Genomic DNA, 15,638 nt, shown 5'->3' with positions numbered 1-15,638 from the left:
TTTTTAGAAGTAACTGATTCTATTTTTTTTTAATTTTTTTATTCGACGATTATCATTATCCTTCTTTTCTTCTTCTTCTTTGATATTCTTAGAATAAGCAATTAAAACTACAAGCAATGCAAATGCATAATTCATCCATAATGAAAGTGATCTATCCTTCATTTGCGCAGCCTGTGTATTTCGAGATACCAATCACAAACTCGCAATCAACTCCTGTTCAAATTGAAGTTAAGATGAAGAAAAAGCCTCTCAAAAGAATTGTCAAAAGAATACTGAAAAACTTAGGATTGAAAAATTCAGGTTCCCAATTTGCAAATGAAAAAACGGGAATAAAAGAAAAGAGCAAAATCAAATCAAAAGGAAGTAGTTTATCTGAAAATATTGATATGTTTGATGATGATGATGATTTTGAAGATGAAGACGAACTGTTTGTATTGACTGAAGAAGAGCGTTTGCATTACAGAGCAATTTGGGATCCTTCAAATGCATTCAACGTTGACAACCGACAATTTATGATGAATAATTTTGCAACTCAGCAAAAGCAGGCTCAGTTATTCGATTACGTGATGGGGTCTTTATCAACTGCCGCACTTGGAAAAGGAAAGGTTACACAGCAGCTGCCACTTTCCACAGGCGTTGGATTTGACCTTGTTTCGAAGCTTTCAAGCACCCGCTCACAGAAGAGCAAGAGGAAAACTCTGATTGAGCTGGACGGGAATGAACAGAGAACAATTGGCTTTGTGTTTCAATCACTGAAAAGCGGAGGAAATGGAATATCCTTTTTTGATGAAAGAGATGGGGTGATCTTTAAAAACGAAGGAAACAAGGCAAGTCGTGCATCAGCTGAAAAGGAGGTTAGTTCAATTTTGAAGGAAGAAGAACAGTTCTTTGCTCCTCTGTCGAATCCAAAAGTGTGTATAAACTCACATTTGATTCAGAAGTCAAAAAGAAATGAAAGTAGCGCATCCTCTTCCTCCTCCTCTTCTTCTTCTTCAACTGGTATTTCTTCATTAAATAGTGAATTTGAAGCAAGCGATTCAGAAAGCGATTCATCTGATTCAGAAGAAGGTTCTAAAGGATTGCTTCACTCTATCGTAAGTCAGCCAACAGTAACACTCGGAAAGCTGAAGGATCCTTTTGGAGATCCAATAAATCTATCTCCAGCAATTTGTCCACGAATTATTGGAATCAGCTTTGTCGAAAAGAAAACGCTCATGCCGATGCTGAAGAGCGATGTTGTTGTTCTTCCAGTTGGGCATCATGTTGACAAAACAATACGAATACACAGCAAAGAGGGTGAAAGAGTCGATTTGAAGTTGTTGCTTCCCCAAATGCTGCAAACAAGAGATCTCATTGGCGGACAACCTCCATTTTTAAAATCAATTGCTGAACGAAATGAGTATAGCGATGATTGGGCAAATGAAAGTAATGAAAAAAGCAAGCGAATGAATCGTGGAGGAGCTCAGATGATTAGAGATGACGAAAGACTTTGCATGACAAAGAAGGTGATTGTAAGTGAAACGACAACATTTAAAGGAAAGAGAATAGAAATTGAAGGGTTTAGCGATGTTAAAGAGGAACAGCTCAGAGAAACAAAAAGCAATCTTGGGCCAGAAGGTTTGTTACATGAAGGGGAAAGGACTCTTAGGCAGGTTGTGACTTTGAGATGCCCGTCTCCTGCGAACCTTCCAATTTGTTGTCACGAATCAGATACAAACATTGAAATGAAACAGCAACGAATGCAACAATATGAATGCGAGGCTTTCGTAGACGAGTTCAACAAAACAACTGGAGATCTCGGTCAGACTTCAAAGAAACTTCAAAGAAGAGCAGACGGAGTGAGACCGTATTCTTTTGAGATTGCTTTATTTAACGATCCTTTGTGCAGCTGGCTCTATGAAATTTGGGAAATTGTTGTATATTCCCATCCAGCAATTCATCTCGAAGCGGAGCTCGGTGCATTCTCAAATATAACGCAAAAAGTCAGCGAAGTGATTGTTGAAAGAGAAAAACGAAGAGACCATCGACTGTCTACTGCTCTTGGGCAGAGAGACATGGATGAGCAGTCAATCAAAGAAATGATGAACGATCTACTAAAACGGTGTGATTTGAAGTGGTACCCAGGAGGTGAATATGACAGCGCAAAAGTTCGAACAATTGAAGAGGTCCCTCAAGAAATTGTGCAGAAGAGCATTGTTGGAAATGTGGATTTAGCTGCATCGGAAGGAAGTAGGTTAATTATGAGAGAAGAAGAAATTTCAAATCTTTTGTTCACCACATATATCCCAGGAAATAAGCAAATACTTGTGAACTTTGTGGACCAAACTCAAGGCAAAGTTGAGGAATCGTTAATAATTCATTGTTCAACAACAATCAATCCTCAATACGTTCCAATGCAATATTTAAGGACGGAGATTCCAGTTATGCACCGAACATGGCTATCTCTGCCGTTTAGCAATGGAAACGATTCGATCAGCAGTGCCACGTCGTTTGTGGTTACAACAGATCGCCCAGATTTGTTTGAGATTTCAACAAAGTCGTTTTCACTTATGCCTCATGGAGTAATGCATATTGAAGTGAAAGTTGCTTCTCGCGCAGATGAAGGAAGCGATGTTGGATTTATCTACGTGCCTCAATTTCGATCACTTGAGGGGGGAAGTGTTTGCGGATGGAGACTTCGTGTAATATACACAAAAATGCCTTCTGCCGCTGCAAATCAGCTTCTTCCAGATTCAGAAATGTGATCATCTTGCAATTTTCAAACTTGAACAGCAGCAAATGCCATGCTTGCAAATTTTTCATTGTTTGTCTTTGTAAACTTTGAATGTTTCAATAACGTCTTTCACTTCAGATTATTTTTTAATTTTTTTTGAATTATTTTCTCCATTTTCTTTTATTTGAAAAAAAAAGTTGTATTTAAGGGAAGATTTCTATTTCACGCAAGATCAGCCCTTTCTCTTTTTGAAAATGTCAATAAATAAAATTAAAAAAATTCAAAGAAATGAGATGTTAAAGATCTGTTTTGTTTGTTTCACCAGCTTTGCTTGCACTTGCATTGTTGGCAGGATGAGGATTTCTCCATGAAGCTTCATTAATGCCAAACTGATAGATGGAATCTTCATCAGCAATTGCATCTTCATTAATTTGCAATGGAAACTTTAATCCACTTTTCCACGGCTCATAGTCTTTCAGTGTGTTAGACAGGAATCGTTTCATTTTTTCATATGAATACCACTCAGTGCATTGGATTGGGTGCTTTTTGTCGCTGGCTGGAAATAGCAGGAGGAAGGGATGGTTTTCAACAACTATTGATGGAGGAACATCGTTTTCAGAAACGTCCATTTCAGCAAGCACTACACGACTGGCTGCGTCTACAGCCCTTGGATAACTGCTTTCGGTGGTTCCTTTCTTTATCTCGTCCAAATCCTCTGCGACTCTTCGGAATAGAGGAGATGTTCGATTGCACTTCATGCACCATGGAGTAACAAGTCGCACAAAAACATCCTTTGTTGGGTCCATGACAACCTTCTCGAAGGTGTTTCCAACGAGCTGCACAACAGACGAGTGCTGCCACTTGGGAATAGGCTGAGATCTGATTGTGGGCTTCAGTGAACGAGCTAGGAAGTTGTTAATGAAATGCTTCATTTTCTCCATTGTAAGCTGTGGTCCTGTCTCTTGAGCTGCATAATGCGCCTTTGACCCGATGCTTCCGCCTTCTTCAGGTTTTACTTCTTTTTCAATTGCAAACGAAGGATATTCATTGCTGGAAAGACCAAGAGGAGGAGCCATTCTTCCAAATGCTCGAGAATTCACAAAAGCAAACAGCATTTCTTCTCTATGTGTTTTTGCAATTTCATTTAGAGAATCTTTATAAGCATCTGTTTTAGCATCAGAAGGATCGTAGAAGAAATATCCTACTGGTACATGGCTGTGAGTGAGCTCATATCCATTTAGTGGATTTAACTCAACAACCAATGGAGTTGATCGACTTCTTTCAAAATGAGATATTGCTTCAGGAGAAAACTTTTGATTAGGATTGCTTTCTTCGTAGGAATTTTGAACATGAATCATTTTAATTGATGGATGCTTTATTGATTGATCAACAATTGCAATTCGAACAGCTCTCGTTTGAGTTTTCACGCAAGCTTCTTTAAAAGCTAAAAATTCTGGAGTTGTTTCTGCAGCAAATGAGCCAACCATAGCATACTCATGCTTCTTGATTATTGGTTCTGCATCTTTTATGTTTTTTACAACAGTAAATGGAGGTTCCAAATTCAACTTAACCCAATTCTGAATTGCTGATGCATTTCTGTCTCCTTCATACAAAACCTTTGAATCTTTTCTGTAAATAAAGTTTTAAAATGATATGTTATGCTTTTAATTTATGAAAATTTAAATGAGCAAACTGAAAAAGGAAAACTGTTGGATATCCATTTTTAACATATTGAAAACATAAATCTGGAGATTGGCCACAATCAACGGATGCAAATGCAATGTTTTCATCTTTCATTTGTTGTTCAGCTTCCAATAATTCTGGAAATAGTTTTGTTGAAAAGGAGCACCACTGCTGGAAAAACATTACAAATGTCGGCTTCGTTTCAATTGTAGAAGTAAAATTTTCCGAAGTCAATCTCAATAATTCACAAGAAAATAAATTAATTAGTAAGATTGTAAATGTGTGCATTTGTTTGATTTCAATTCAATTTAGAAAAGTGGGAAATGACATGATATGTTCCCCTTAACAAATTTTTTGAAACTCAAATGTCCAATTCTGTGCAAAAGATAAAAAGGGTGAGAACAAATCCATGAGCATCATTTTGGTTGTTGTATTTCTCGAGTTCGACAAATTTCCCATTATGATATTTGTGAAATGCTCATTTGTTTTTTTTTATGCAAATTGGAGCGAATGTATATGTCTTTTTCTTGTTTTAATGAATTTTTAATTATTTCGTTGGAATTAATGAATTATTAAGACAATTATAAATCCTTTCGATTTCGATGATCTTGAATCAATCCAATATTTTCTTCAAGCAATGCTTTCGCTTTCCAAAAAATCTTCCAGACGTAAACGAAAAAGATCAAAACGTTCTCGTAGAAGGCGTAATAGGTTGAATGCATTTGTAAATAACAAAGAAGTTGACGAACTAGAAATAAAAGATGAAGAAATCTCTTCTTCTAAAAGTAACATTTCTTCAAATCCAAGTATTGGTCCATATCGTCCATTTTTACATTTATCTAAATCAACTAATCTGATTGATGTTTCAAGACAATGTGTCAATTCTGATTTTCAAATTGATTTAAGTAAAGAACTTCCACTGAATATTTTTCAATCGAAGGGTAAAAGCAATGAAGTTTCAATTGAGGAAACAAATGATGAAAAGAATTTCAGATTGACAAAGAAACCCACTTCAAGCATTTCTGAAGATCATCAACAACTTCAATTTGACAATTTCTCAGTTTCACAATTACATGAAATAACATCAGAATTATCTTCTCTGCTTTCAGCTTCAGAAAACGTGTTCAAAGAGCAAGAAAAATCAGATATTTGCCACACAAATCATCCACCTCTTTGTTCAAGTTCGCATAAATCTTCTGTTGGAGATTATTTGAATGATTCTGAAGAAAATATGAAAAGAAAGCATGATCATGTTCTTTTTGAAAGCTTAGATGATATTGATGATGTAAATGATGTGGAAGAGATTTCTGATATTGAAAATCAAGACGATATTGATGCAATTGATGATTTAAAGAAAACAGGTGATGAGGGTGACGAATCGCATTCAATCAGATTTCACTTCAAAACTTTTGAAGAATTGTATCAGAAAACATTAAATTTATCTCTCGTTAGAGAAGAAAATGTTTTTGAAAGACAAATGAATAAAATAACTCGAGGTGAAGAAGAAGAAGAAGAAAAGAAAAAGGATGATGATAATTGTGATGGTGAATCAAAACTTGTTTCAAAAAGTTTGTTATTTCGAAAAAAATGATCAGAAAACATTTAGAATTCTATGTTTGAATTTTTCTTTATATTCTGTTTATTCTTTTGATTTTTGTTTTATCTTTTCGAGTTTGTTTCATTGTTTTCTGTTTCATTAAATTTCTTTTTCTCTTTCTATTTTCAGATCAATTCCTTGTAAAGCGCGATTATCCAAAATGTAATTCCGAAGAGATAAAGTTGGCTGGAAAGAAAAAAACCAAAATCACTGAAAGAAAGGTACTTATTCTTATCATTACAAACGCTCAATCAATTTTTGTACAATTAAAAATTTTTAATCTTTATTATTAACCAGCCATGGACAGCAAAAGAAGATGAAGCTTTAATTCAAGGCATTAAGCGTTATGGCTGCCATTGGGCAGAAATTGTGAAGAAGAGTGGTTTTCATTGGAACAGAACAAATGTTCAGCTCAAAGACAGATGGAGAATTATAAAGAAATGGAAAAAAATTGAATGAGTTATTTAGCAAATCTTGAAAAAGTGACTTCTAAAATAAGCTTGAAACTTAGTGGAGAATAATGATATCACAAAAAATTATTAAAAGTTATATTTAGCGAATGAAAGGAATGCTTACAGAAATATATAAATGAAGTTTCATTGCGTTGTTTCAATTAATAGAATAAATTAACTCTTTTACTATGACATTTAATTATTATATCAATAAAGATTTGTTTTTTTTTTTTTTTTTTTTTTTCAAAAATCATTTTAGGATTTTGAATTCAAAGTAACCTTTAAGTTTTAGGATACTTTATTCTTTCAAAAGAAATCAATTCTTCTATAAATTTTTTATGCAATATTTTCTAATACAAAATTTTGGAGTTTTAACTAATATCTCTGTGAAATGACAAGCACTCAAATCATATGTCTGAAACAAACAAAAAATGAAAAAAAAAAAAAAAAAGGAAAAAAAAAGGAAAAAAAAAATGAAAAGAAAAGAAAAGAAAACAGGAAGATTTCCGAAATTGAGAAATATAATTAAATGTGAAAAATGGAACAATATTCATCAAGCAAAAAATATCGTCCCAAATCACATTGTGATGTTGGATAATTATATATATTTATATATTTGGGTGATAATTTTTGAAATCATATTTTTTCATTCAGAAATTTCGGTTCAAGAATTTCCTTTGAACGTAAATTCATGATCACTGATGAGTGAAAAGCCTCAATAAAGACATTTGAATATTTATTTCAGCTGGTTTTCTTTATCAAAAAACAGTTGTGATAAATTAAGCATTTGAATTCAAAAGCTTTTCCCTATGACAAGCTGAAGTTGAAAATACAGAACACCAAAAAAAAGTTATGATTTCAAAAATAATCACTCATTTGCTCAACGAAATTTGTTTCACTCGTAATTTTCTTGTATTTTTCTAAATTTTCTTTATTTTTCTTATAATTATGCAAATGAATGTTAGACTTTTGATGATGCCATATTGAAAAGTTTGGAACAAATCGTTGCATTGTTCATTCGTTCAAAAAATTTGCACCACATTTAAAGGAAGACTCATTTGAGATTCATTATTTTTGAGTTCTGAATTCATCTCAAGGTTTTTTATCTATTTTTTCCTTATCGCAAAATATTGGGCATGACTTCAGATCATGGCATCCTTTTTGATCAAACCCTTTATTAAATATCAAAATATGGGTGATCATTTTAGAAATCATAACTTTTTTCGTGGTGAGGATAATTATTATAATTCACTGTCAGAGAAAATGTTTTTATCATTGAAATGTGAAAATCATTTCAATTGTGTCAAAAGACTAAAATTGATGAAAAAGAAATTGAAAGATGGAATTTATAGGAGTTGTCATTTTTATGTGTTTATGCACAAAAATTCAAAACAAAATTTTCAAATCGAAAAGTTTGTCCCAAAAAATATGATTTCAAAAACAATCACCCATATTAAGTTTTCAAATTTTTTCAATGAGCTTTGAAATGAAAATTTTTGTGTCAACAAATAATAACTCAAAAAATTTAACTGTATCAGATCCTTCCCAACTGGAAGCTTTTTCTTCGTCATCTTCCGTTTTTTTCTCAATCGAATGAATTGTTGCATCTGTGTCATCTGTTCCAACGGATGAAATGCTGCTCGTTGCTGTTTCAGTTTCATCTTCACTTATTTCGTAAACTTTATAATATGTTTTCTCGTATCTCTCTGGATTACATCCAAAAACAATTTCAAATAACTTCTGTATTGAAACTTTTTCTATTTTTTTTACAATTTTAATGAAGCAATGAAACCTTCAATGTGACGCAAACTAGTTCCATTTGGTGGCAAATACCTTCTTAACCTACTTTAGACAGCTTCGGTGTTATTTGCAAGACAATTTGTTGTTTTATTTTTAAATTCCTTTCTTTGATCAACTGTTAAGGACCCCAAACCTAACTCTTGCAACTTTGAGTCAGCTTTCCAACAATCTGAATATATCATTGTCCCATGCTCAACGGTTATTGTAATTATATTAGGCAGAGTTTTTGAATCCCTTTTTTTCACTGGAATAATAAATGTTTTGTTTCACAAAGGATTTCTTTCATAGATTCTAAATATCCAAACATGTTTTTTGAATCTGCCCCAATGATACTTCCTTTTCCGTAACAAACACTCATCCAATTCGACAACCTTTCCAACACCTCCTAATTTTTCTTTTTTGAGAAGAATTCCGAATAACAAGTTTTCCGGCAAATTGCAAAAATTTCCCCCGTTATTTTTTCACCAAGACCTGCAAGAGATCTGGCCTGAAGCTGCTGCAGGCCTAAGTGAAATAATAAAATCACTTGTAATATGAGTTCAATTTTTGCTTTTGTATGGAAAAAAGGAGTACTTATTAAAATAGAATTATTACATTTGCATTTTCCGCAATGATAAACAAATCTTCCTGTTTTATATGATTAGAAATACATATCATCGTTGCATAGTGAGCATTTCTTTGAATTGGAAATATGTTTTATGATCGAATAACCAGTGCAAACTGCTTTCACTGTTGCTGAATGTTTCGAATAAGATATGAGGAGAATTTATTTCAATTGAAATTTCCTCAATTTCCATTATTCTGAACAAATTAGTGAAACAAAAAATTCAATTTGAATTTTTTAATTATGTTTTTGGAACAGATCAAAAAGGATTCCATGATCGAAGGTCATACCTATTATTAGAATTCAATGAAATTAAGAATCTCACATTTCAAAAAGAAAGGAATAAAAAGAGCACTTCAATTTTTTTGAACCTTGAACTCATTTGATTCAGAATATTTCTAAATTCAATTTCTTTTTGAGAAACTTTTTTTGGAAAACTTTTGGAGATTGAATGACAATTTCACTTTCACTCTTTGAATAGAAGCTGCATTCGTAATTCAATGTGTTTCATGAAACAATTTTAGATTTTTCAAAAGGAATGACAACTCAAAATAATATTCATCGAAAACATTTAAGGCAAATAAAAAATTGAATTTTCAGTGAAAAAACAAAAAACCTCAAACAAAAAGTGTTTTTTTTAGATAGAAAAATTGTTTATCAATTGTGAAAAAAAGGAACCAAAAAATCAAAGAACAGGAAAAATATGAATAATGCTTTGTTTTCAAAAATTCCATAAAAAGCAAATGCACAAACATAAAAATTACGAATATTACGATCAATCCATTCAGCCAAACATGTTTCTGTTTTTTCTGCTGGCACTCTCGGAAGGCGGGGTGTGCAGCTGTGCCATCGATTTCGCTGCCCATGCACACAGAACAGCCGTCAGAAACAGTGCCAAAGGCAGAACATCGCTTGGTGTGCAAACCCACTTTTCGTTTCTCTTCATTTGTTTTGTCCCATGAAACAACACTCCCTTGCTCAGCAGACCCCCATGCACAACGCGAAGAAGGAATCAGCAGAGTCGAGGGTGAAAGCATGCATCGCGAATCGTGGGTGTGTTTGCACAACGCCTCGCTGTGTGTGAACTGCCTGCACCTGAGCAGCAGGTGTGCTGGCCACATGGTTCTGGCTGACATCTGCTCAGACATCACCATCCAGAGCTGTCTTCTCGCTGCCACAGGGATGGGCACGGACTCTTCGTTTGTTGTCTCTGGAGGCGTGTCGCACATTGTGAACATCACCCTTCCAGCCACATCCACCACCTGCCGCCTCCCTTCCCTTCTGGCACCAATGGGCCAGCAGCCAGCTGCCCCGATGCCGGGCAAAGCGGCTGCTGTTTCCTCGTGCTCGTTTGGTGCTTTTGAGCTTTCCTCGTCTTCCCCGTTCATCAGCGCCAACAATGGGCAGTCGTGCTTTGTGGATGGGTGCTCGTTCAGCAACATAACAGGGTGTGCATCTGCCACCACATGCGCTGTCTGCACTGGTGCACACGAGCACATGGCCAACACCCGAATCGAGGGTGTGGCATCTCCCATGCAGGGCACGCTCGTGTGGGGCACCCAGAATCACGGAGGGTTTTGTGTGGCAAACACCTCCTTTGTCAGATGCACAACCAAGCACATCCAGCCTGAGCGTGTGGAAACATCAGGCAGCGAGCCAATCTCCTTCACCAACACCCTCTTTGATTCGTTTTCGGGAGATAATGGAGGTGCAATTCTTCACTCGGTCAACTGCACCCTTTCCATCACAGAGTGTGATTTTGTTCGTTGTTCATGCAAAAATGTTGGAGGAGCAATACAAATTTCAAGCAACGTGACAACACAAACAATCATCAACTCATCACGAGGAATTGAATGTTCATCACAGGGTTATGCAGGTTTTCTGTTCAGCGACTACAACCTTGGCTTGGTTGTTTCGAAGTCCAATTTCTCGTTGTGTGAGTGTGTGAATACTGGCGGATGCCTGTATCTCAACAGAGTTCCCAAAAATGTGATGATATCACAGTGCGAGATATTGTCATGCACAGAGACACAAGGGATGCCATCTCTTTCGGGAGGAGGGATTCTGATTGGGGATGGAACAAACATCACCATCACCGACTGCAAACTTTTCAACTGTACCGCAGCATATGGAGGAGGAATCGACTTCTGTGGGGATGGGAACTATGGCGGAGCATGGACTGCGAGTGTGCGCTTCTGCTATTTCGAGCTGAACACAGCACGGCTGGGTGCAAAGGATATCTCGTTTCGGAAGAACTGGGTGGGGAAGGTGAGTGCAGGGATGGTGGTGGAGTGCCGGTCGATGAGCAGCGGAGGCAGGCTGGTGATGATCGGAGAGGATGATGTGAGCAGCGAGTGGATCTGGACCGGGTTCTTTGAGGGGATCAGGGTGAGTGGAGCAGAGGGGATCGACCACCAGGCATGTGGCCTGAACCAGCGAAAGTGCAGGACACTCGCATATGCTGTCAGCGTGGTCGACAGCACAAGAGCCGCACCCTCCCTCGTCTCGGTCGACTCCTCCACATACGTGGAGACGAACTGTGTGTGCGGCACAGCCCACATCGAGCTTGCAAAATCGGGGAGCGGGGAGGAGGTGGTGGTGGTCTCGTCGATATCGGATGGCTCGCTGTTTTCGGTCTCCACCGGCTCTCTGAAGCTCACCTCCTTCGGCATCCTCCACAACACTGCAAAGTCCTCTCCAGCCACCTCGCTGTTTGCCCTCACCTCCACTGGCACGCTCCAGCTCCACAACTGCAGCATATCGCCCGACCCCGACCACTCGGCCGACACCCCGCTTCGCAGCCCGCTTTTCACCCTGTGCGGAGGAAGCACACTCATCAACACAACCACCCTCGCCCACTTCTGGACACACTCAAGTGCAGCACTCGCCTTCACAAGCGAGTGCACCCTGAGTGTGATCCACTCGGCACTCTCGGGGGTGGCAAGGCTCAGCGGGGGCGGAGGAGGGATGGAAGGGTGTGTGGGAGGAGGCCACAGCCTGACGATTGAAGAGGCAGAGCTGAGCGGGTGCTGTGTCGACGAGAGCTCGTGTGCAGGCGGGGGTGTCTGGATGAAGCTGGACGAGGTCGATGTGGAGTATTTGGTGAAGAACACAGCATTCAGCGGGAACAGGGCGCAGATGGGGAGAGACGTGTTTGTTGTCACAGACAGCCCCCGCGATGCGCTGGTGAACGAGCGGTGGGCAGGATCGGTGAGGGAGGGGGAAGACGAGGCAGACAAGTGGGTGGTGGATGCAGAGGCAGACCCGCACATCAGCCGCTCGGTGCTGTATTTCTTGTTCCCACCGCAGCTCCCCACAGTGCTTGTGAAGAGCGGCGGAAGCGCAGACCCGCGATGTGGAGACGATCTGGACCCGTGCGGCGATGTAGTGTATGGGCTGGGCAGGATGCGGCCAGACCAGACAACCCTGTGCATCCTCGACTCGTGCGCCCTGCACGAGACCATGGGCCGGGGCGGGCTGTCGCTCACAATCTGCGGGCAGTCTGCAGCCAGCCCGTCCCTGTTCGTTCTGGGGGCGGACGGGCAGCTGACGGTGCAGACAGCTGGGACAGGCCCTGCCACGCTGGTGCTCTCCAGCCTCTGCTTCGATCTCCCGCCATCCTCTGCTGCTGGGCACATGGTCTCGGTCGAGGGAGGAGTGCTGAGCCTCAACGGGTGCTCGTTCGGGGGAGAGGCAGAGAGGAGGAGAGAAGCCGGCTTGTGGATTGCAAGAGGGCGCGGGGGTGCGGTGCGGCTGGCCAAGGTGCACATTGCGCATCTCTCGTTTCCGGCAGACAGCGGGGTTGTGTCGATGGATGGGGGTCGGTGGAGGTGGCAGCATCAGACTGGACATCCACCGAGGCAGAAGGGCCGCTGGTGTGTGCGGAGGGGTGCGAGAAGGCAGAGGTGGCAGATGGCTGCTGCTTCGACTGCTGCAGGTCAAGGGCGCCAGAGGGCGGGATCGTGAAGTGCACCCTCCTTGCTGCAGGCGCTCTGGTCCTGGCCAACTCCACCATCACAAACAGCGGCATCACAGGCGGCGGCGGGAGAGGCGGCGGCATCCATGCCTCGCTGCCTGAAGGGTCGACCAGCAACTACTTGGTGGAGGCCACCTCGTTCGGCAGCAACTGTGCCCAGTGCGGGAGGGACCTGTTCCTGGTGTGCGACGACCTCAACGACACCCTCTGCCCCTCCAAGTTCCTGATGCCACTTGCAACACCCAGCGGCGAGAAGTCAATCGACATGATGGGCTGCGACCGCCACCGCTTCCAGCAGCCGTCCCTCGATCTGTATCTGTTTTTGGTGCAGCGCCACGCCCCAGAAGTCTCCGTCGCCTCGACCGGATACGACATGGCAGGGTGCGGGAGCGAGCAGCACCCCTGCGCCACATTCTGGAAGGCGGTGGGCCAGCTCGACAGGAGCGTGGAGGCTGCAAGCCTGCTGGTCGGCGACTCAGCCACCCTGTGCAACTCGTTCGACCTGTCCAACTGCTCAGTGGCTGGCATGGCAGCACCGGCAGAACCAGAGTCAGATCCAGAGTCAGAGTCAGAGTCAGATCCAGAGTCTGGCGAGACCACACCAGCTGCAAAGCTTGTGCTGAAGAAGCCCGAGGCAGACTCGATGAGCAACGGGCTGGCCCGGAATTCGGGGCACCTATCGTTTGCGAGTGTCTGCATGGTTCTCGACCACACGCTGGCCGATGCTGCGGGAATAGCGGTGTGCAGCGCAGCAGGAGAGCTGTGCATTGCCGGGTGTGTGCTGAGTGCAGGCACAGCAGGAGTGCGCTTCGCCGACCTCAAGTTTGTGGCAGTCCTCGGCGGGGCTCTGCATGTCACTGGGCTGGAGGCATCTGGGCTGAGCTTCGGGGAGGCGGTGTTTGAGTGGCAGAGGGGGTGCTCGTGCGTGCTGCAGAGCGTGGTGCTGGCAGACATCACAGCCAGCAGAGGGGTCATCCGGCAGCTCGGGGACGGGCCGCAGGGCAGGAACGAGGCACCGGCGCTCGAGGTGAACGGATCGTCGTTCGAGAGGGTGACAGCAGGGGGTGGGGAGGCGAGTGTGTTTGTGGACACGCCGGCCGGGTCGGCTGCGCTGCTGGTGAACGAGAGTGTGTTTGAGGCGTGCCGGTCAGACAGGTCGGAGAGGGGCGGGATGATGCTGTTTGTGCTTGGGGAGGCGGGGGCGCTGGATGTGAGCAGCAGCAGGATCAGGGGGGTGCCAGTGCTCGCAGGGAGCAGGGAAAGGGGGCGGGGTGTATGTGAAGGCGGAGGGGCAGGGTGCGCTGGACTTTGTGTTCCGGGGGGGTTGTGTTCAGCGGGAACAGCGCGTGGAAGGGCAGAGACGTCTTTGTGGAGTGCGTGTCCATCGCTGCCCAGATCAGCGAGTCCCAGTTCCGCCTTGACCTGCGGCCAGACGTGTACAACCGCTTCGACGCCATCTTCGGCAGCGACGCCACACACGCTGCGCCTGTCGATCTGATGGACTATGTGACGATCTACCAGCAGAGCACCATTGTGGTGTCCACGCAGCCCGGCAGCGGCGGAGCAGACGGGCGGCAGTGCGGGAAGGTGGATGCGCCCTGCCGCACAGTCCCCCACGCCCTCCAGCACCTCATCGCCGACTGTGCCTCGCGCCTCCTCATCCGCACCTCCAGCACCATCGACACCCAGTGCAGCTTCGCCAACCTCGAGGTCAACTCCGTGGCCAGAGCCATGGCCAGCGTGAGCATCGCCCCTCGCCTGCCCCCCACGCAGCACACGCAGCAGAGCGTGGTGTGTGTGAGCGGCCGGGTGGTTGTGGAGAACGTGTGCTTTGCCCTCCCGGCCGACCTCCCCTCGCACTCCTCGCTTGTGTGTGCCGATCGCTCGGCCAACGCCTCGTTTGTGGGGTGCGAGTTCCGAGGAGAGGGAGGAGAGGGAGGAGAGGGAGGAGCAGGCGGGACAGGCAGTAGCGCCTCCCTCCCGACCCTTCTGTTGTGTGCCGAGAGCGAGGTGCGGCTGGAGGAGGTGCGTGTGGACAGCGTGAGGTGCACATCGATTGTGCAGTGCACAGAAGGGAGGGTGGCGGTGCGCCGACTGGTGGTGCAGGCAGTCAGCACCACCCGATGCGCACTCATGATGGCCGATGCCTGCAGCTCGGCAGAGGGGCTCGAGGCATCAGACTGCGCCATCGAGCACGGGTCGTTTGTGGAGGTGGCCAACAGCGGCGGGGCAGAGGCGGACGGAGCAGACAGACGCTCCTTTGCATGCTCCCTGGCCAGCCTCGCAAACATCTCGTCGGCCGATGCAGCATCCTGCTTCCGCTGCAGCATGGGCGGGGGTGCCCTCCGCCTCTCCAACTGCACGCTCTCGGGCTGCCTGTCAGCCGGCGCCTCCCTCGGCAGTCTGGCGTTGCTCGCACACAGCCCGGCTGCAGCCCTGAGCTCGTGTGTGTTCGAGGGCACAGCTGCCGGCCAGAGCGAGCACAGCCAGCCCGGCAACACTGGCCGAGACGAGCTGTGCGCCTGGAACACCTCGCTTGTTGCGTTCGCCAACTGCACCGCCACGCTCAGCGACACCACAGTCTCGCACTCGCCGCTCGGGGGCATCGCTGCCGCTGCCAGCAGCATCGCAATGGCCGACGCCCGGATGTTTGCCAACAGCCCAGCTGCCCCGCACTACCCCTCTGCCCGCAGAAACATCCTCTGCACCGGCCCCGGCACCCTCGCCATCGCAAGCCTGAAGGGCGGAGACGGCACCCCCGATGCCCCTTCCCTGTGGATCCGGAACGAGGGGTGCCGCCTGGCCGGCATCAT

General features: G+C 44.0%; 6 protein-coding genes across 6 annotated transcripts; 2 read left to right on the top strand and 4 right to left on the bottom strand.

Moving 5' to 3' along the window:
• Positions 1-140: 140 nt before the first annotated feature.
• Positions 141-2,997, top strand: MONOS_8935 (uncharacterized protein; the record flags this gene model as incomplete). Its single annotated transcript, XM_067879385.1, has 1 exon — positions 141-2,997. One exon carries the CDS (start codon positions 141-143, stop codon positions 2,742-2,744), a length of 2,604 nt encoding a protein of 867 aa, XP_067720606.1. The 3' UTR covers positions 2,745-2,997.
• MONOS_8934 (Protein disulfide isomerase) lies at positions 2,921-4,731 on the bottom strand. The gene is made up of 2 exons (XM_067879384.1): positions 4,407-4,731; positions 2,921-4,342 (listed from the first exon to the last, which is right to left on the bottom strand). The coding sequence occupies exons 1-2, from the start codon at positions 4,682-4,684 to the stop codon at positions 3,010-3,012; spliced, it is 1,611 nt and encodes a 536-aa protein (XP_067720605.1). The 5' UTR covers positions 4,685-4,731; the 3' UTR covers positions 2,921-3,009.
• A 127-nt stretch (positions 4,732-4,858) lies between these two features.
• On the top strand, positions 4,859-6,676 carry MONOS_8933 (uncharacterized protein). The gene is made up of 4 exons (XM_067879383.1): positions 4,859-4,908; positions 4,974-5,964; positions 6,123-6,214; positions 6,291-6,676. The coding sequence occupies exons 1-4, from the start codon at positions 4,891-4,893 to the stop codon at positions 6,450-6,452; spliced, it is 1,263 nt and encodes a 420-aa protein (XP_067720604.1). The 5' UTR covers positions 4,859-4,890; the 3' UTR covers positions 6,453-6,676.
• A 2,790-nt stretch (positions 6,677-9,466) lies between these two features.
• MONOS_8932 (uncharacterized protein) lies at positions 9,467-10,384 on the bottom strand (the record flags this gene model as incomplete). Its single annotated transcript, XM_067879382.1, has 1 exon — positions 9,467-10,384. One exon carries the CDS (start codon positions 10,382-10,384, stop codon positions 9,467-9,469), a length of 918 nt encoding a protein of 305 aa, XP_067720603.1.
• Positions 10,385-11,047: 663 nt separating this feature from the next.
• MONOS_16453 (uncharacterized protein) lies at positions 11,048-12,619 on the bottom strand (the record flags this gene model as incomplete). Its single annotated transcript, XM_067869362.1, has 1 exon — positions 11,048-12,619. One exon carries the CDS (start codon positions 12,617-12,619, stop codon positions 11,048-11,050), a length of 1,572 nt encoding a protein of 523 aa, XP_067720602.1.
• Positions 12,620-14,339: 1,720 nt separating this feature from the next.
• On the bottom strand, positions 14,340-15,452 carry MONOS_16451c2 (uncharacterized protein; the record flags this gene model as incomplete). Its single annotated transcript, XM_067869360.1, has 1 exon — positions 14,340-15,452. One exon carries the CDS (start codon positions 15,450-15,452, stop codon positions 14,340-14,342), a length of 1,113 nt encoding a protein of 370 aa, XP_067720601.1.
• Between the last annotated feature and the right edge of the window lie 186 nt (positions 15,453-15,638).

Source organism: Monocercomonoides exilis (assembly GCF_001643675.1).
Source record: "Monocercomonoides exilis strain PA203 chromosome Unknown scaffold52-633478, whole genome shotgun sequence".
In the NCBI taxonomy this organism is placed as follows: domain Eukaryota; phylum Preaxostyla; order Oxymonadida; family Polymastigidae; genus Monocercomonoides; species Monocercomonoides exilis.
Note: the sequence above shows the minus strand (reverse complement) of the source record. Positions and strands in the feature narration are given on the sequence as shown.